The following is a 22,249-nucleotide window of genomic DNA, read 5'->3' on the forward strand; positions in this document are numbered from 1 at the left end:
GGATAAGAAAATAATTGAGGTAGGAAAGATAGGACAGTAACTGGATTAGGAAAAGTAAGACAGTGATTGAAGTAGGTAAAATAGGACACTAAACGATGTAGGGGAAATAGGACATAAAATGAAATAGGAAAGATAGGAGAGTAGTTAAGGTAGGAAAGATAGGACAGTAATTTGATTACGAGAAGTAGGACAGTAATTGAAATAAGAAAAGTAGGACAGTAATTGAAATAGGAAAAGTAGGACAGTAAATAAAATAAGGAAAATAGGACAGTAAATGATGTAGGAAAAATAGGACATTAAAATGAAATAGGAAAGATAGGAGAGTAATTAAGGTAGGAAAGATAGGACAGTAATTTGATTAGAAAAGTAGGACAGTAATTGAAATAGGAAAAGTAGGACAGTAAATAAAATAAGGAAAATAGGAATTAAAATGAAATAGGAAAGATAAGAAAATAATTGAGGTAGGAAAGATAGTACAGTAACTGGATTAGGAAGAGTAAGACAGTTATTGAAGTAGGTAAAATAGGACACTAAACGATGTAGGGGAAATAGGACATAAAATGAAATAGGAAAGATAGGAGAGTAATTTAGGTAGGAAAGATAGGGTTTTTACTTGATTAGGAAAAGTAGGACAGTAATTGAAATAGGAAAAGTAGGACAGTAAATAAAATAAGGAAAATAGGAATTAAAATGAAATAGGAATGATAAGAGAGTAATTTAGGTAGGAAAGATAGGACAGTAATTTGATTAGGAAAAATAGGACAGTAATTGAAATAGGAAAAGTAGGACTGTAAATAAAATAAGGATAATAGGATAGTAAATGATGTAGGGAAAATAGGACATCAAATGAAATAGGAAAGATAGGACATATAAACTGGATTAGGACAAGTAAGACAGTAATTAAAGTAGGAAAAGTAAGAGAGTAATTGAAATTGGAAACAGAACATTAAATGAAATAGGGGAAAAGGAGATCAGTAAATGAAATAGATAAGATAGGAAAGTAATTTAAGTAGAGAAATAGGATGAGGAAAATGGGACAATATATAGTGTAGGGAAATTAGGATATAAAATGAAATAGGAAATATAGGAGAGTAATTGAGATAGGAAAGATAGGGTTGTAACTGGATTAGGAAAAGTAGGACAGTAAATAAGATAAGGAAAATAGGACATTAAATGAAATAGGAAAGATAGAGTAATTGAGGTAGGAAAATAGGATAGTAAATGATGTAGGAAAAATAAGACATTAGATAGAACAGAAAAGTAATAGAGAAAATAGGATGGTAATTAGAATAGAAAAGATAGAACAGTCAACGAAATAAAGAAAATAGGGAAGTAATTAAACTAGAAAAGATAGAACAGTCAACGAAATTGGGAAAATAAGGTAGTAATTGAAGCACAGTAAATGTAGTAGGGAACATAGGCTAGTAATTAGAGTATGGAAGATAGGACAGTAAACGTAATAGGGAAAATAGGGTAGTAATTGAAGTAGGAATAGTAGGTGAATGAGGGGAAATAAGAGAGGAATCGAAATAGAAAAATATGATAGGAAACGAATTGGGGAAGGTCAGTGAACGAAGTGGGAAATAAAGGACAGTAATTGAAATAGTAAAAATAGGATTGAAGGGAGATGGGACAGTAAACGAAATAGGAAAGAATACTACGTTACATTTTTAAAAATCGTACATTAAATAAAATAGTATAGTTCTTAGGATACTACGTTGCATTAAATAGTACATTAAATAAAAAGTGCACATGTTGAAATATTATGTTACATTAATTAGTACATCAAATGACACAGTTAATAGAATGGAATAGTTCATGAGATATTACGTTACATAAAATAATACGGGAAATAAAAGAGTATAGTTCATAAGATATTACGTTACATTAAATAGTACCATAAATAGAATAGTTCATAAGATGTTACATTAGATGTTTTATTAGATAATATAGTAGAGCAATTAAAATGCGATAGTTTATAAAATATTTTGTGCCATCAAATAGTAGAGAAAGTGACGTTCATAGAATCTTACGTTTCCTCAAATAATACAGTAAATAAAGTAGTATTTCAGAACATATAATTAATATAATCCAAAAGTACAGTAAATAAAATTGAATAGTTCATAAAATACGATGCTATATCAAATAGTATCATTAACAAAATAGAGTGTGTAAGATAAATAAATTATTATATTTCATAAGATATGTTGCATAAAATAGTACAGTAAACAACGAGAGATATTTTCTTAATTAAGCATTAATAGCGGCCTTTTTACTCAATCACTGGTAGCCCTAAACGCTACAAGTGATTGAGCGCTCTTTTTTTTTTTTTTTTTTTTTTAGAGAGACGTGTCCATCGGGTGGCTATATGGACACACTTGAAGATGATACTTTGGAAATGGTTCCATCACATGGAAAAGGGTAATGGAATGAAACATTGCATGAAAGGTGAAGATAACGAACAGTGACCTATCTTCATAAGTCCTATACCCAAATACAAAAACATGCGACTCAGGTGAGCGATGTGGACCATGACCCTCTTGTTGAAGTATGAAATAAACCTTGAGCCTCTTGACACTGACATGTATTTCATAGAGCATTAACATCCTTCACTGAATTTGCTTAAGTGGAGAGGCTTGAGGTTTATCATGAAAAGGTGAAGATAACGAAGACTGATCAATCTGATATACCTTGAAAAACTTCAAACATTTGCTGAATAAATGAAATCAAGATAAGTATTAATTGTTGTCTTTTTTTACTCCATCACTGGTAGCCCTAGACGCTACCAGTGATCGAGTATTTTTTTCCAGAGAGACGTGTCCATTGGGTGACGATATGGACGCACTTGAAGATGATACTTTGGAAATGTAATGAATCACATGAAAAAAGGTAATGGAATGAAACATTACATGACGGTGAAGATAATGAAGAGTGATTTTTCTCATAAGTCCTATACCCAAATACAAAAACGTGCGACTCAGGTGAGCGACTTGTCCCAGGTGAGCGATGTGGTCCAGGTGAGCGATATGGACCATGACCCTCTTGTTGAAGTATGAAATCAACCCCGAGTCTCTTCATACTGACATTTATTTCATGGGGCTTTAACATGTTTCATTAAGCTTGTTTGTGTGAAGATGCTTGAAGTTTATCATGAAAAGGTGAAGATAACGAAGACTGATCAATCTGATATACCTTCAAAAACTTAAAACATTTGTTGAATGAATGAAATCAAGATAAGCATTAATTGTGGTCCTTTTTTTTTTTTACTCCATCACTGGTAGCCTTAGACGCTACCAGTGATTGAGTATTGTTTTTTTTTTTTTTAGAGAGACGTGTCCATTGGTTGACGATATGGACACACTTGAAGATGATACTTTGGAAATGGTTCCATCACATGGAAAAAGGTAACGGAATAAAACGTTACATGACGGTGAAGATAATGAAGAGTGATCTATCTCATAAGTCCTATATCCAAATACAAAAACGTGTGGCCCAGGTGAGCAATGTGGACCATGACCCACTTGTTGAAGTATGAAATCAACCCCGAGTCTCTTTATACTGACATTTATTTCATGGGGCTTTAACATGCTTCATTAAGCTTGTTTGTGTGAAGATGCTTGAGGTTTATCATGAAAAGGTGAAGATAACGAAGACTGATCAATCTGATATACCTTCAAAAACTTAAAACATTTGTTGAATAACTGAAATCAAGATAAGAATTAACTGTGGCCTTTTTTTTTACTCCATCACATATTCAGTTTGGAATTTTTTCTGATACAGGAGATATATAAATTTACTTCTTAATAAAACTTCATAAAAGATTTTACATCTTATATTATCTAAAATATGATACTCGTTTTATGAAATAAGAATGCTCTTTTATTTTTTATGTTAAACTTTGCCTGATTTTTTAGTTTTTCAATTAGATTTTTGAAGACTGATTTCACAACCTTATATTCACATATATAGTTAGCTTTACAACTAAATGTACTTTTTATATCATTGATTGTTTTGAATTCATGCTCTATAAATAGGTCTTTCACGTATTTTAATCCCGCCTTTCACCAATTCGTGAAGAATATCGGTCTTCCCATGTATGTAAAATGTCGGTTATACCATATGGGCTCTTGGAGTATTCCTGATGTGTTCATTGTATTTAACGGTTTTAATTTTTTGCATTTATTAAAGTATATAAATACTTCTTTGTAAAACATTGGCAGATTGTCAAAAGAATTCATTTTAATGACATATTCAATATCTGTATTTTGACTTCTGAGTATGCTTTCTATTTGCTTTTTAATAGTATTTTGATTTTCATTTTTGATAAGTCTTGATACCCATGCAGCTTTAAATGCTTGAAATTTAAGGATTATATCAATAACACCTATTCCTCCTTCATTTACTGGACCTATTATGGTTTTTCTTTTTATTCTGTCTTTTTTACTCCAAAGAAAGTTAAAAATGTGTTTGTTTATTCGTTTTAAAAAATCAGTTCCTGGAATTGGTAATACAGATGCTATGTAAATAAATTTGCTAGTACCTAAAGTATTTATGATTTTTTTCTTTCCAAAGATTGTTAATTTTCTTTTTTTCCATGTTTCAAAGAGTTTTTTCCATGTTTTCACATTTATCTATCCAGTTTTTGTGGTAACATTCTTTCTTATTATTTCCTAAGTATATTCCTAAACATCGTAAAGACTTAGTGTTTACTTTTATACCAACCATTTCAATTGTTGTGTCTTTTAAAGTACCAGTTAATATGCATTTTGTTTTATTAATATTCACTTTAGATCTTGTATTTTTACAGAATATTTTCAATTCTTTCAAAGCTTCTTTCATTGAATTAATGTTTTTTAAAAATAAAGTGAGATCATCTGCATGGTGAACATGTTTTATTTCCTCACCAAGTTGAGAGGTTTTTATTCCAAATATTTGTTTATTCTTTTTTAGTTTCATAACCAGGATTTCAGCTACAAATAGGAATAATATCGCTGAAATTGGACATCCCTGTCGTATCCCTCGTTTCATGTTGCAGATTTTAAGATATCGAACCATTATTTTTGTATACAATATTTTAATCCATTTTAGAAAATTGTCTTTAAATTTGAATTTTGTTAATGTTTTGAACATGAAATTCCATTCAACAGAGTCAAAAGCTTTTTCAAAATCTACAAATAGCAAAATTCCTTCATCAGCTGATTCTTTGCAGTATTCTAAAATGTCTAGAATTAGTCTAGCATTCTCTCCAATATATCGACCTTTGATATATGCGGACTGGTTTTTATTTATCAGATTATCTAACACCTTTTGAAGTCTTTATGCAAATATAAATGCTATAATTTTATAATCAGTGTTTGTTAAACTTATTGGTCTATAGTTTTTCAAATCTTTTGTATCTCCTTTTTTAAAGATTAGAGAAATTACAGCTAATATCTGTGTATAGCTTAGTTGATTATTTTTATGGATATTTTTTAGTGTGTCATAGAATAAATCTTTGATATACTTTCAGAAGCACTGGTAAAATTCATTTGTTAAGCCATCTAAACCAGGTGATTTATTTAGTTTTAAATTATTAACAGCTTCTGTGCATTCTTCAAGAGATGGAAATTCTTCACATAATTGTATGTCATTATCACTCATTTCATTTTCTAGTTCAACAGATTGTAAGTAGTCCTCAATTTCGTCATCCGATATGTTTTGGGAAGAATATCAGTTTTTCATAGAAATTGCACATGGCATACATTATGTCGCTAGTTTTTGAAATATCTTTGTTATCCATTTTTAAATCTTTTATAACACTTTGTTTTTGTCTACTTTTTTCTAAAGATAAGAAATAATTCGTACATTTCTCACCTTCAGTTATTCATTTGGATCTTGATCGTATAAAAGCACCTTGGCATTTCTTGTTATATAGGCTGTCTAACTCTGCCTCGATATTTCTTTTTCTATTCATATCAATATTTTGATAGTCTGATTCCTCAATATCATTTATTTCTTTTTCTATTTTCCATTTTCTTTTTCTAAATTTCTAATTCAAATTAAAAGCTCGAGACTTTTCTATTCAATTTGCTAAACAAAAAGAAAAAAATCTAAATAAAAGAATTAATTTTTGGTTTTGATAGTTTGTTTTGGGGTTGTTATTTTTTTTAAAGTAGTGGATTTACATAATTGGTCTTAAATTTTTTTTATATATTACAAACCTGGCTCTCTGCTATGAGATTTTCTAAATTAAAAAAAAATACAAATTCGGTTAAATTAACAAAACTAAATCCTATATTACTATTTTAAAAATAGAGTTAATGTGAAATACAATTAAGAGTTGAGAGTTATGTAACTTACACGTTTGGGGTTGATGTCAGACCCCGTCTGCTATGACTTTAAAAGAGAAAAAAAATACTATCAACAGTCATCAATTTTTGATCAGAAAAAATTTGAGTATCTAAAAAAGAGAAACGAGTAGGAAGAAGTATTTATGAAGAAAAGAAAACATGACAATCATAATTGATATTTAAAAAAAAAATTGTATAAATTCTATGACTGGAAAAAAAATTACGGACATGGACACTGGTCCACAAGTTTAATTGCCTCCTCTAATAAGGCCACTTTCCTCATACATTTGCAGGAGCCGGAACATTTTAATCAAAAGAAACTTTTTAAACAAAGATATCCGGGAACAAAGATAATGTTAGTAATAAGAATTCTATTTATAATGTACTGACCTTGCCATGTTCTTCTATTTATATAAGATTTTTTAAAAAAATACCAAAAGATTTTTTCCAGGGAACAGGATTAAAAATTTAAGACTGATCAAAGTATTGTATACCTCTTTCGTAACAGACTTTTTTTTTGTAAAAATGATTGGATAAAAAGTACACTTCAAGAAATTTTTCATAGACGATGAGAGGGTTACTGAAAAGGTTTGGGGAAAAGTATACTCCCCCTTTTCATTGAAACCAGGATTTCGAAATCCAGAATGACATTTTAAAATTGTATTTTACCCTTACAAGTCCTCCCCCTTTTTTTTGGGGGGGGGGGGGGTCCGATTGAGAAATAGTACACCATAAAATTATACATAAATTAGGAAATTCTGACACAGAATACAATTTTGTCATCGTCTACTACCGGTAATCAGATATATGATGGTCTCTGATTTTTTATGCCCGAGTCAGTGTCATTTATTGATGGTGTCAACATGTCCTCTTTGAATTTGACAATACTTGAGATAAATTTAAAAAAAAAAAAAAAAAAAAAATGTGAAAGCACAAAGCTGTATAGTTATCGGGATTAAATATGTCAACCATATTGTAAAAAAAGTTATCAACTTGAGTGCATTTATTTTTTCTCTCAAAGTATTAACCAAGAAAATGATTTCCCTGATTATCCTTATGGTTGGGATGAGTCTGTGTGAAGATACCCCACCGTGTGAGTGTCAAAATGTTTTGGGAATGGCTAAGTGTTTTTACATAATGGCATGTCCTGAATTTGAAGTGGCCAGGGTGGAGTGTCAAATCAGAGATATTTTATTAAAACCAGGAACGGAACTTGACCAAGTGTTGATCCACGGACAATGTCGGAATTTGACACAATATATGAGATTATGTATACACAAAATAAAGGAAATTAAGTTTCAATCCACCGGTGAACATTTCCTTTGTTCAGGTAAAAAAAAAAAAAATTAATCAAGAAACTATCAATTTGTTTTAAGAAAACAAAATGTGAAAGTATTTTAAAATTATGTTAAATTTGTGAGTCGATTGAAATAGATCACTTGAGAATTGATCAATTCTTTTTTTTTTTTTTTTTTTTTTTTACAATAATATATATATTATAAAATAAAAATAAAAATGAATTGATATATATACATGTATATAAAAAAAAAATAATTTTCCAGTGTATAAAGAATTATAATTTTCACTGTTGCATATTTCTTCATTTTTTCTTTTTATTTCAGTCAGCCAAGGAGGTTGAACAAATGTGAGGACGGGTCACTGCAATGGGACATTTCCCCCGTTGGGTTAGAATTTTTTTTCCCTTGCAGCTAATATCAAATACTAATGTCAATCAATTCAAAAAATTTAACAGAGAAAAAAAAAATTGAATATTGAAAATTATTACAAAAATGGGTTACTATTGAAAACTTTTTTTTTCTCTGATTAAAAGAAAAATTAGTTTGTTACTATTTTTTATCTGTTCAAAATAATATAAATCATTAATATTCTATTTCACAGTGCATATATCGAAATAAGCAGTTCATCGTAAGTTCTAATCTTCGTTGTACTTTTTAATATCAAGTTAATCTTTTTCTTTTTTTCAATCTGATCAATTTATTTAACACTTTTTTTTAAATAGTGAGAACACCATGCAGCAGTCTAGCGATTCCGTTATAAGATTTCTTTAAATACACACCAAACTATCAAATTTATTTTTTCATCTTAAGATTCAATAAATGTCCTTTCAAATTCTAATTTAATCTTTATTTTAAGGTAGAGATTGATAGGTTGATGCTAAAAAAAATAACCATTGAATTTTTTTTATTTTGATATATGTTTATAATGAAGCTTCGATATAAAACATAATAAAAAATCAATGTAGGTAATCGACCTTGTTTTTGAGAAATATGGCGATTTTAACAACACCTTCTTTAGTCCTTGTAAAAAGTGAAGAAAAATAAGTAGAGAGCAATATACAAATAGAGCTATAACATTTTTATTGTAAAAAGGATAATAACTTGTCATATATGGTTCCAAACAACCTTTCACATAATTGTATATTACACATCAATTTCAAGTTCAGCAATCATTATTAACATGCAACAACATTACTTCAACAGAGCTACATTGGCCAATTACCTTAAAACAGTGCACAATATTTGCACACAGGGTCATACCTTTGCTTACGCTGCAAAAAAATTACCCATCAAATTTCTTATTTTATTTCATTAAGTGGTCAGTCTATTAGTAAGTAAAATATATGAAAAAAATTATACACCATAATGGGGTTCAATATGGAAGTAGCAAAAAATTCCTAACCCCACCCCCTTTTAACAAACTACACATTTTTGTAAGAAAAAGGGTTATTAAAAGATGTTGTAAACAATCCATCAAAAACAGCTTGCTGAAATTCGAAGATTCTTTGTAATACCTTTTTTAAATTAATAAATATAATACAGAAAGTATGTATTTCAAATTTTAGCTTATATTTTGTTGTAGTTCTCGTTGTTGACCTTTGTGCACTTACACTCAGAATATAGATTTATCATACGTCATCATATTTGATGATTAATATCAAGAGTTTTCCCAAATAAAAATCCCCACAAAAAATTGAAATACAATTTATATTTGTTAAAACAAATGTCTCCATTACATCCCAACCCCTTTAATATACTGCATGGTATGGAGGAGAAAGAATGAGCAGGAACATAGACGTCATGAATTGCACTCGGTGCATTGAGAAGAAAGATTCAGCCAGCAGAGATAAACTACTGACCTTTTTATAACTTAGAATGTTTAAGCATTCCCAAATTACCTCTTTGAAAATTGAACATGACAATAAGAAGGTTTCTATAAGCTATTTCAGGGGCGGATCAGGAATTGAAGTTGGGAGGGGGGGGTGCAACTGTATGAGGCAGGGGTCTGGGGGCCGCCTTGAAGGGGGGGGGGGTGGGGCGATTCCCCAGAAACTCCTGGATTTTACAGATTTTTTAGGGCTTAAAATATGTCTCCTATGTAGTAATTTTTATTATTTTCTGTCATTTTTAATAAGGTGAAATTAATAAAATAACGCAAATTTTAAGGGTTTTTGGAAAAAGTAGCAGTTCTCCCACTAAAAGTAATTCAATAAATCAAAAGATTTTGTCATACATTTATTTCTCTGAGAGTGGAGGAAATTATGGCTTTTATCGTATATATTTCTCTAAACAAGAGACCACGATTTACTTTAAACTTGAAAATTTTAGGGGGGCTCGCGCAGGTTGCCCCCCACCCCACCCCTTATATCCGCCAATGCATTTATGTATGTGCTCTTGCGATTGACCTTTTTGCACTCACAATGATTGCATTAATATTTAGTTATTTTTCATACATTTTTTTATAATAACCAGACACGATTACCTATTATAAGAAATTGATATGATTATACAGCATAGTGCACCAAATATGTTTAAATAACAACTTTATATTTAATATCAATGGAAAGATTTCCACCCAATCGACCCATGGATTGATTGATTGTATCTTGTTTAACGTCTCTCGAGAGAATTTTTTACTCATATGGAGACGTTACCAAGACCGGTGAACGGCTTTAAATTTAGGCCTTTGCTCGGCGCTTACGGCCATTGAGCAGTGAGGGTTCTTTAGCGTGCCACATCTACTGTGACACTGGGCATCCGTTTTGAAGGTCATCTCAAACACATTGATTAAAGTTATAAAATTGGTATTTTATTTTCATTTAGAAATGTTTACTGATTTTGATATATCAAAAACTTAGAATAATCAACAATGACACTTCCTCTATATTTATACAATATTATTGTCTTTAAAAAAGACATGTAATACATGAGTACATGTACTTGTTTTCCATTAAATTCACACTTTAGTATGTTGCACAATATATCCATTGCTCTGGGCTCACAAATACATTATTGATTCTATCCAAGTCCCACATTTTGCAGAAGTTCTTGAATTTTCTCTGTAAACTGTAAAGTTGTGGGGTCCAGGGGATATGACATCATCAATGTAAATGAAGTACCTGTTATAAAAAATACATTCTGTATATTCAAATATTGAAAAAGAGATGAATATCTAATATACTAAGAATTGTCTTTATAAATGTCTGGTGTTAAAATGAAAAATTCTATCTTACTAAGATAGAAAATATTGTACCTTTCTTGCTGATTTTCATGGCAAATTGCTGTTGAAGTTGTTGGCTGGAAGCCCATTTCAACTTGCACTGGTCCTTAGGATGATGCTTAGAAAAAAATCATCATAATTAATATTTGCACAGTCAGTATTAATCATTAATTATACTGTGTCAGACAATGTCAATTTTAAAATTGTGTGTCTCAATGCATGTTTAGTGAACTTTAAAATGCTGATATATTGAAAATTACACACATAACATGTATTTTATTATGTTAATTTTTAAAATCTTGTCTGAAATCAGTATTACATATGTAACACTACATGTATGTTAAATGTGTGCAGTGCAGCAATGTGAACTCTTGCAGTAGTAGTACATCTGCATGATTGTTATTTATTTCATATTGTTATAGTTACCTTCTATTTAAACTGTACATACCCTCCCACCCCCGGGTCCTTAATGAGGTGAATAAACATCATAATTATCATATTACAATATGAGATGACAGATATGTTTTCATAAACTGCCAGTTCATTCTAATAATATCAAAGTGTGGGTCAAGAGAAGGACATACATATCTTATTTTCATACAATACATTTATTTGCCTATGAGTGTGATTTTACAAATATTTTAAATAAAGTTTTGTAGACCTACATACTTGCATGAAACATGAAACCCCAGATTTGAAATATCTCTTAGGTCAATGAAATTTCAAGATACTATAAGTACTATCATTTATACCAAATAGAATTTTAGTGCAACCCCCCCCCCCCCTCAAACTTGTGAGAGCCCTATTTTTTTTTCAAATCTGGCATATAATACATGACATCCATTTACAATTACATGCACATGTAGGAGTTATATTTTGGGCACATATGGAATACATAAATGCACAAAAAATGAAACAGCTCCAAATTGTGCGTTTATACATGTTATTATAAAATCGCGTTGTGAAATAGCAGAGGAAAAGTGGGTTGAATACAAATTCAATTTGCCATTTTTTTCACTTACCAAACGAAATTATGATTTCGTTGTCCACGTTGAATGCATCCATCGAATTCCTCTTCTCAGAAGAAACTTTGTTTAAACTCTCAATGACTACATAAACAGTATTGAAACTCGCAGCACTCGGACATCACGATTACGCTACATCAACAACTTTGTTTACGTAGCGCAGCTATGCATGGTGGTGGATTTCGTGAGGTAAAAAGTGCCATTCTGCACGGACGAAACATTTAGTCCACTATTATTACATTGACGTATTCCTAATCTAAACTATGGCCAAATTTCTATATCTTTCGTCGAGACGACCCTCTCAATCATCGATTCAGTCACAGCAACAACTTGTACTTTCGGAACCCCTTTTTGTTTTTCAACTACTCTATGGCGATGTACGGAATTCCGAAAAATAATTTCACGTGAAAATACACGATTTTTACTGATCACGTGGTTGCTATCGGTCTCTACCTTAAACACATTTTTAGAGACCTATCCGAGGAATTGGACATCTTAATTCCTCCGTAAGTGTAATGAACACTCTTTGTGATATGATAATTATTCCAAAATCATTCAAGGTACTTTTTAAAATTCATTTCAGATCACAGTTCCACATGCAGGCGGAGAAAGAAAATTTAATTTGAGAAAAAAAATAATAAATTTGTAATTCTTTTCTTTTAATTGTGTTTTTTTTTATTTTTTTCTATCATCAGAAAATCATTTCATAGATATCGTGTCAATTTTTTTTGTATTGTTGCATAACAAGTATGTAAATCATCTTACAATGACTGTAACAATGTTTTTCATTTTTTTTTAAAAACAATATTTTGATTTCTTGTTATAACATGAAAAAAAAATCTTGACACGAAATTTATGAAAATTATTCAAAAAGGGAATATAAGGGAAACATCAGAGAGGAATACGACATTGATGGATACCGATAACATTTTATGACAATTTTTTTCCCTCATTCGTCTGAACTTGGAAACTCAATAAGTACAGAAAAAACTAACAGAATAAACTTCCAATATTTTTATAATGAGTTTGATGTATATCTTACGAAAGCCTAGAAGGGTCAAATCAGGATAAAAGAAAAAAAAAATTAAGTCGTAATAACGAGATAATAAGTCGTAATAACGAGATACTAAGTCGTTATAACGAGATAATAAGTCGTAATAACGAGATAATAAGTCGTAATTACGACTTAATTAAGTCGTAATAACGAGATAATAAGTCGTAATAACGAGATAATAAGTCGTAATAACGAGATAATAAGTCGTAATAACGAGATAATAACGAGATAATAAGTCGTAATAACGAGATAATAAGTCGTAATAACGAGATAATAAGTCGTAATAACGAGATAATTAAGTCGTTATTACGAGATAATAAGTCGTAATAACGAGATAATAAGTCGTAATTACGACTTATTATCTCGTTATTACGACTTATTTTCTCGTAATAACGACTTAATAAAATTATCTCGTAATAACGACTTATTATCTCGTTATAACGACTTATTATCTCGTAATAACGACTTATTATCTCGTTATTATCTCGTTATTACGACTTATTATCTCGTTATTACGACTTATTATCTCGTTATTACGACTTATTATCTCGTTATTACGACTTATTATCTCGTTATTACGACTTACTATCTCGTTATTACGACTTATTATCTCGTAATAACGACTTAATTATGTCGTAATTACGACTTATTATCTCGTTATTACGACTTAATTAAGTCGTACATTACGACTTAAATTTTTTTTTTTATATATTCTAATTTGACCCTTCTAGGCTTTCGTAATATCTTACTGATAAATACAAATAAAAAAAAACACAACAAAACGGTAGTGTTCTAAATCTATTGATACAAGATTTGTTCATTTCATGTTATAAAAATTACAGATATCATACAAACATTAACTACATGAAATTCAAATGACATAAATGGAGTAAAATAATTAAGAACACACAGACCAAAAAAAAAAAAAGAAGCAAAATATTGTAAAAAGTTGTTTGCTATTGTTTGGCTTTTTTTTTTAAAACTAGACTCTATACATGAAAATATATATATTCGTTTGGGTTGCAAATGTTACATTGAAGCATTCCCATTTGATTCTGGTGATCTTCACGTTTCGAACAGCATTCTACATCTGCATGTCAATTCCGGAAGACAGTTTTCAATGTCCAGCAACAAATCTTTGAAAATTTGGAACTCCGTCGGACGAAAGCAGAGTCCTTTTTTGTAGGAACTATGTCCGTATCTGCATTTGGTTTCCAATATTGACGAACATCAACGCAAGTATTGTCTTCCCTTACAGGGACATACACGTTATACCCCAGATGCCAACTTTGCGCTTCGTTCTGATTATGGGTACCTTGAATTCTTTCCATCAGTGACAGCACGGTTTTGAACTGAATTAACTTCAGACTAATACCTTTTTTCGTTGGGATCTTTTTTTCATTGTAAAGTTGGTATTCCCTGAGATCAACTCTAGGTTCATTTTTCCATTCCGAAATCTTAACATATTGTCCGTTTACCAAAGGCTTAAAATGTCGTACAGCCATCGTTCTTCTATTCTCTTTTGATGCTGGAGTCGCAATGAAATTATTAATTTGTTTCTCAGTTTTATCAAGAGAGTCTCATCGTCACGGAAAATTACTATAAAAATAAACCGTTGGCATTGGTGGGGAAACTTCAATAGTGATGATAGGTTTTATTGAACCATAAACAATCCTGATGAAAAAAAATGGTCTCGTTTAATCAAAATATTTTTTCCATAAACTAGATACGATAATCAATTGAAATTCATTTCGAATGTTTATAAATCCTTCAGTCGTGTCTGGTTCTTCTATGTAAGGAATCTCGTCTTTTTCAAAACCATTAGTTCTGAAGTACTCTTTCCACATAGTCCCTTTCTACATCTTTCCACTTATTCAACGGAATACGGTCGAACCTCACAATTTTTAAGACTTCTGATATAGGTGAGGTTTCACCTTTCCTCATTTCTCGATCCAAAAAAATTTCCTGTGACATCAACATATATCTTAAGCAATTTTTCGTCATTCTGTTTGCCTTCCAAGGCTAGTCGAACAACACAATCTTTTTCATGAACAAATTCATTGCGTAAAAGATAATGTTTGTCACAAAATTTACACGAATTTACGTTAGAATGGAAAACAATATAGTCATCAATGACTTTCTTGACACAGGCACCCCGTTGCAGAAATTTGAATAACTGCATTTGATTTTGGTTTTCCGGACCCCCTCCCCCCTGGAATTTGCAAAGATAAAAAATTACAATATAACGATTTATAAGAAAAATGGTCTCGGATCATCGATCGGGTTCAATATTGCCATCCCCATTGTCCACCAATACAATAGATCCATTGTCTTCCTAATACAATAGCTTCCCATTGTTAGTGGGTGGGCGGACCCCTTTACTACTACTGTGTATGCATACATCTTGTACTCACCATAGCGTTCAAAAGTATGGAGGGTAATCGTGTTCAAAAATTCAAGTATGTAACCTTGTTAATCGAAACATGCAACCGTTTTAATTTCTCAGTTTTAGCTATGTATGTTTGTAACTCAGGGGGTGTAAGTTATGTTTCTCAGAAATGTATACCTCAGTGTTGTACTCTTCATTTGTGTCATCGTTTGATTTCTGATTTTACCTTTCTCTTTATAAAAATGCATCATTGTTTCTTAAATTATACGCGGTCATTCCTACAGTATTTCCGTTTGTAGACTTAGTATTTACATAGATGCACCTTACAACATCGCATCTCACACGTTACAAGTCAACAAATGTCAAGTTTACATGTTTGTCGAATTTCGATATGGCCATATATGGAAAGACAACGGAAATCCACGATTATTACCGAGAACCGAAATAATTCCCCATCTGTAAGACTAAGCTATTGTTCATGCGCCAAAATTGACAACGCATGTGCATCTCGAATTTGTTAAGTTTTTATATAAAAAGACTAATCGACATGTGTCACAGTCTCAAGTCCTCAACGGTACGCATTACACACAGAAAATGATCTAAGAGGTTACAAAGAATGGATTTACACCAACACCTAATAAGCAAATGATTTCTTGGTGTGCATGTGCACAAACATGTAACGTTTATGTATGGATAAAACCATCCAACATGCTAGTACAAATATTTTGCACTAAAATTTTATTTAATGGTTCGTTAAGGAGGTATGCTACACCAGAGAAATTTGATGTAGATGAAAAGTGAAGGATTAGCACAACAATATTTTGAAGTTGAAAATTTTCAAATTTACTTTATTTTGTCAAAAAATACAGTTTTAGTAGAAGGTAATCTGAAAGAAAGAAAAATTAAAACCCCTGCTGGACTCGAACCTGCGACCTACAGTTCAGCAGTCGGTATTCTAACTTACTGATCTACTCGGCTAGGTATATAAACAGAAAAGGAAAAGTCCAATATTGCTGATATCGATTTTTTCATCCATGTTTTTAAAGGAAGTCAGCCATTATGACGATGTAGAGTACTACGATGTTTTGTGATATGTCCCGGGATGATAAAAAAAAAAATGTTTTCCTTGCAAATAACGGATTCTAGAGTTAAATTTTCGCCGTGATTTGGTGCATGATATGGATATCTAATCAAACATGCCTACAAGATTCAGATATAAACGTTCTGAATTTTTAGAATAAAATATTTATGAAAATTGAAAATGTTATTTGTTAATATACAATTATGGGTTGTTTATAGCAGGGAGACATAGGAAATTATCCTATCTTAGTAAGGGTATCACCCGAGGGCGCCTATGCGTATGTGTATGTAATATTAAATGTGCAGAGGTCTTGTGGTACTGCACTTCACAGGGCCAGTCAAAAGGCTGAAAGAATGCAGTTTTTTTCCACAATCAATGAGGGGCATCCCGTCTCTGTTTAAGTGTTCCTCTTTATAAATTTTGTGGGAGATGTAGTCTCAAAGAAGTTATTTGAGTGAATAATCACATTTGATATCCTTGATTTCGTCCATCTTATACTCAGGCACGTTAAAACAGAAAGGGGACATTTCTAATTTTTATAAAATTGATTTTCTGTGATTTTTACTTGCAAAGTTATTTTCACATACAAACTAAGGTATATTGGATGACATCCCCCCACTACATGTACATTGTAGTAGATAATGAATTGAAGGACTAAGCCCTTTCCCTCTCCCTTTGGCTATAAGTTTGGAATAGATATCATATTTTATGAGGTTCTTTGGGGGGGGGGGGTCCCCCTTGTTTGCTAGATTGTCAAGAATTTTAGACGACTTCTCTGCCCCCACCCCCTTTTCAGAAAAGCCACGTCATGTGGCCGATATTCTTTGTCATTCTTTATGCATCAAAAATTAAGTTGAGTTAAATTTCTGACAACTAATTCCTTACATATTGCTACATATCATAATGAAAAAATATATACGTATTTTGATTTATTTTAGCCCTAGATATAATTGAAGAAGAAAAATAGCCTACCAAACTAACATGTAATTTCAGTCCAGTTGTACCTCGTAATATTCTTAATGTAATGCGATATGCAAGGTATTTTAGATCTAATAGATATGACTATATTATCAGTAATTTTTCGAATTTTTAAAATACGTTAACATTTATTCGGAAATATAGTGTTCATTGGTGACGTTTCACCCAAGTAAGTACAATTTCGCGAGAATACCGCTTGTGTTCTGCCCGTGTAGCACATCGATTTTATTTCGGTTCTCGGTAGTAATCGTGAATTTCCGTTGTCTTTCCGTTGTCTTTCCATATATGGTCAAATCAAAATTCGACAAACATGTAAACTTGACTTTTGTTGACTTGTAACGTGTAAGATGTGATATTTTAAGGTACAACTATGTAAATACTAAGTCAATAAACGGAAATACTGTAGGGATGACCGCGTATAATTTAAGAAACAATGATGCATTTTTATAAAGAGAAATGTAAAATTAGAAATCAAACGATTACACAGTTGAAGAGTACAACACTGAGGTATGCATTTCTGAGAAACATAACTTACACCCCCCCCCCTCCTGAGTTATAAACATACATAGCTGAAACTGAGAAATTAACACGGTTGCGTGTTTCAATTAACAAGTTTACATACTTGGATTTTTGAACACGATTACCCTCCATACAAAAGAATATACTTAACGTGCCTCCATCACAAAAGAGCTGATTTCTCGGAATTCATATGCGCAAAACTTGATTTATATTCGATAATGTTGATATCGATAATCTTACGCATTATGAATATCAAGATTATGGAATATTTAATCAAGATTTACACATGTATACACCAAGTGTATCGACTATAAATCAAGATAAACGCATAGGAATATCAAACTTTATGCATATTATTAAAACATCAAGCTTATCGAATATAAAGCAAAATTTACGCATATAAACCCCCCTTCAGAATGAAATTATTTTATACATAACCAAAAATTTATCCAAAATAAGTTATTTTCACACCGATCACCCTCATAAGTGGTCATCTTAAAAGCTTACAGAAGGTACAAAAAAACTCGCTATTCAGAACGATTTATTGGCGGGTGATCGGTGGGGAAATATAACTTGTTTTTGGATAAAGGGGGGTGGGGGTATGCACATAAGATCTAGAAGCTATCCAAACTTCAGGCGCTTGTGTATAAACATTAAGATTATGGAATATAAATCCGAAGATTTACGCATATAAACATCAAGATGCCGGGTCTTGTCTTCCGCATTGTGGAAAATAAAAGAGTAAATAAAAATATGAATCCTCTTTAAAAATCTCCTTTGAAATCGTTCTGATAAAGATGCCGACAAGCTTTGCCGGGTAATTTTAAATTCATCGTACCCCTGCACAGTCTGATTAAAACCACCCCCTCCTCTTTAATCAGACTGACCCCTGCACACAGTACCTCAAAATCAACGATGTATAAAAATCAAGACAAAGGTTTTGACTGTTTCCCGTGTAATTTTTGGTTGGGTGTATTCCCACCATTTTTATTATTAAATTTTCTTATGGGGGGCATATCTGAAATTCCAAATAACTATCAAATGTTGGTGAAAAATGATTTATACCCTAACATGTTTTCATTGCTTGCCATGTTTAATATTGATGCATGGAATTGTTAGTTATAATTACATGCGTAGACCTAAGGAACATGAAAAAATATTTATAATATTATTAAAGACTTTGAAAATTTTCTATAAACGGTCAATTATGTTAATTCAACCTGTATTTATTTTTTATTGCAACATTTGTACAGAAATCGCATTTGAAAAATGATTTTTGACACGATCCCTTTCACTCACAATTTTCAGTAACAGTGATTCGATATTGGAAACCTTACGACCTGTAACTTTAAAGCTAATATAATCATTACCTGCTTTCACAACGGTGTGATATTTTCAGAGCTTTTAGATGAGTAATTATATTAAATATCTATAACAACTTCACATACCTACATTGCACCTGTCGATCTAAAAGTGAAAGTTGTCTGCTTCACTCGGCGTTTCTAATCTACGTCACGACAAAGCTTGATGATTTTTTACTTAAAATTACGCCATCGAACAAGTTAAACAATTTTTTTTTCAATAACTGGTGCTAGAAAGACCCACTCTTAATGACAGGATACTTTACTCTAAGTGATGGGGAAAATATAGAATTATTATCTTAGGTGATTCGGTAATGGAGACGATTCTTTATAGGCAACCTCACTGTAGTGTAGGTATGGGAAAATATGACGACCGAGTTTTTTCTGGCGCATAGACGCACAGGCAATTGCATCGCTTGGGGTCGAATTTACTATATAGAGAGTAAAGGTATAGAACTCTAAATATAGGGTACCCAAGACGGTTTGAAAATTTTCAGTCACTTGGAGCTATTACGGACTTCATTTTATGAATTGAGGTAAGACATTCATTTTAGAAATGATATTTTATGCTGCACATTCTATTTGATAGCTTGTTGCAATGCTCAAACACTCTGTGTAGTCGTATAGTGTCAGGGCCCAGCTAAAAGTCAACCAAAAAATAATAGGCATTTTTCCGAGTTCATTGCATATCTTGGGAAGTATACGGAATTTTGGGATGGACTTTGGTAGTAATGTAGATTGATTATGTATGAATAGATTAAAATACAAAGTAGAATTTTATATCAATTTATTTATTGTTTTTACATCGGCTAACTTGGGTACCCTATATTTAGAGTTCTATACCTTTGCCTGTGCATAGACGGACTGAGCTTGCAAGGTCCGTTCGCGACAAAAAACGAGGTCGTCATATTTGCCATACAAAGTCTATAACCTATATCATATACTTTCAATTTCTTTTAGAAACTAACAATAATTTTATTTTTAACAATAACTTTATCGGTTTAACTGAGTAAAAGATGAAAAACACGAAGAATTTGAAAATTAACGGCATAGAAATTTGATTGTGACGTAATGTTTGCCGGCCGGAATGTTTCCGGGCATATATCGTGTGATATATATGCCCGCAAACTTTTAAAGAAAAAAGAAGAGATGAAATTGAAAGTATATAATAATTGTATTTACTGCCACATGAGATAGGAAGACTATGATTCATGAATCGACTTTTTATGCTTATTTGATTGGTTTATTGCTATCAGATCCACTCTGATTCAATGAGATTATATAGTATTGCATATTCAATCACAATTAAATGTTATTGTGTTTGTCCTTTTATTTTCAATTTATTTACCGCCAAATGTATTAACACTTCACATTGCTTTAATTCCCTTCAATGTAGAAATATATTTCTAAAATAGCAAAAATCAGGTTCGAGAATGAATTCAAATTTCCCGCTTTACAAATATATGCGAGTCTGTAAAACTATACATATATATATATATACATATACAAAAAAAAATTGCAGTGCAGTCCATGAAACATCATATCATTCTCATAGCTTTTAAGGATTTAAATTAGTTAATATATATAAATATTGAAATATTTAGAAAAGTATTTTTACCAATGAAATTGACCCACATCATAAGCGGGTCTACAATATGGCGGCCTCCATAAACGTAAGCAACTGACGGTATTTATTTTTCTCAGATTTATCTCTTTTAAGTGTCATATCTGGCCGTGAAACTAATTTGATTATCCTGTAATTCACAAGTTTTCCATATTGACTAAGAATTTAATTCACAACTGTAGATCAGATACGTTAGCTTTGAATACCGTTTCGTGTAGACCTTCGTAATAATCTCGCCGGACCGAGATTATTGTTCATAGTAGTTAGAATAATCTAACTGCGTCTCGGGACAGGCCCTAACCGGGTCCGTAGGACATTATCACTTTAACGATAGAACATTCTATCTATGTTCATAGGTGCAACTAACCAGACTGAAGGTCCGAATCTCTAATCAGCTGCTCTACACAGCTATCTGTAGTTATTGATCGAATCCAGCTGACTGCCAATGTTTTAACTGTGGTCGATGATTTCTTTTGCATATACATGTATTTGCATATGAGAAAGTAAACAGATGTTCGGGTCTCTTTTTCTCTGGCGGAGGAAAATGTGTTGGTGTTAGATACATGGCCGTCCTACTGCCTACATGTAGGGTAACTTGTGGGTTAACCCTAAAGCTTGGTCAATAGAGCACCAGGCTGTCATGCTGGAGGTTCACGATAGAGCGCTGGACATTCGTTCTGTGGAGGTTCCTGATAGAGCGCTGGACAGTCGTTCTGTGGAGGTTCATGATAGAGTGTTGGACAGTCGTTCTGTAGAGGTTCACGATAGAGTGTTGGACTGTCATTCTGTGGAGGTTCATGATAGAGCGCTGGACAGTCGTTCTGTGGAGGTTCATGATTGAGCGCTGGACAGTCGTTCTGTGGAGGTTCATGATTGAGCGCTGGACAGTCGTTCTGGAGGTTCACGATAGAGTGTTAGACTGTCATTCTGTGAAGGTTCATGATAGAGCGCTGGGCAGTCGTTCTGTGGAGGTTCATGATAGAGCGCTGGACAGTCAGTCTGGAGGTTCATGATAGAGCGCTGGGCAGTCGTTCTGTGAAGGTTCATGATAGAGCGCTGGACAGTCGTTCTGTGGAGGTTCATGATAGAGTGTTGAACTGTCATTCTGTGGAGATTCACGATAGAGTGTTGGACTGTCATTCTGTGGAGGTTCATGATAGAGCGCTGGGCAGTCGTTCTGTGGAGGTTCATGATAGAGCGCTGGGCAGTCGTTCTGTGAAGGTTCATGATAGAGCACTGGGCAGTTGGATTGAGTGAAGCATGAAAGGTCATTGGTGTGTCCCAATTGACAATCATAATTCAGTTAAGTACGTAAAATTATAAAAAGAAATATCCATTCACTTAAAAATATATATTATTTATGAAATTTCC

The 22,249-nt window shown here is 32.1% G+C and overlaps 1 protein-coding gene and 2 long non-coding RNA genes across 3 annotated transcripts in view; 2 read left to right on the plus strand and 1 right to left on the minus strand.

The window, feature by feature from the left end:
* The first annotated feature begins 217 nt into the window (after nucleotides 1-217).
* LOC125659332 (uncharacterized) lies at nucleotides 218-12,529 on the plus strand. The gene is made up of 4 exons (XR_008798496.1): nucleotides 218-2,889; nucleotides 3,327-3,404; nucleotides 7,952-8,014; nucleotides 12,456-12,529. It is a non-coding gene; the product is annotated as an uncharacterized LOC125659332 (long non-coding RNA).
* Nucleotides 8,685-12,338, minus strand: LOC125659331 (uncharacterized). Its single transcript, XR_007364024.2, has 3 exons — nucleotides 11,870-12,338; nucleotides 10,881-10,965; nucleotides 8,685-10,746 (listed from the first exon to the last, which is right to left on the minus strand). It is a non-coding gene; the product is annotated as an uncharacterized LOC125659331 (long non-coding RNA).
* Nucleotides 12,530-20,884: 8,355 nt separating the features above from the next.
* The window catches only part of LOC125659325 (UDP-glucose:glycoprotein glucosyltransferase 1-like), a 48,823-nt gene continuing 47,458 nt past the window's right edge, over nucleotides 20,885-22,249 (plus strand). Inside the window, exon 1 of the mRNA XM_056148873.1 lies at nucleotides 20,885-20,927. Within this exon, the coding sequence (XP_056004848.1) occupies nucleotides 20,910-20,927 (18 nt within the window). The 5' untranslated portion in view covers nucleotides 20,885-20,909. The remainder of the gene's footprint in view (nucleotides 20,928-22,249) is intronic.

This window comes from Ostrea edulis, chromosome 9 (assembly GCF_947568905.1).
Source record: "Ostrea edulis chromosome 9, xbOstEdul1.1, whole genome shotgun sequence".
In the NCBI taxonomy this organism is placed as follows: Eukaryota; Metazoa; Mollusca; class Bivalvia; order Ostreida; family Ostreidae; genus Ostrea; species Ostrea edulis.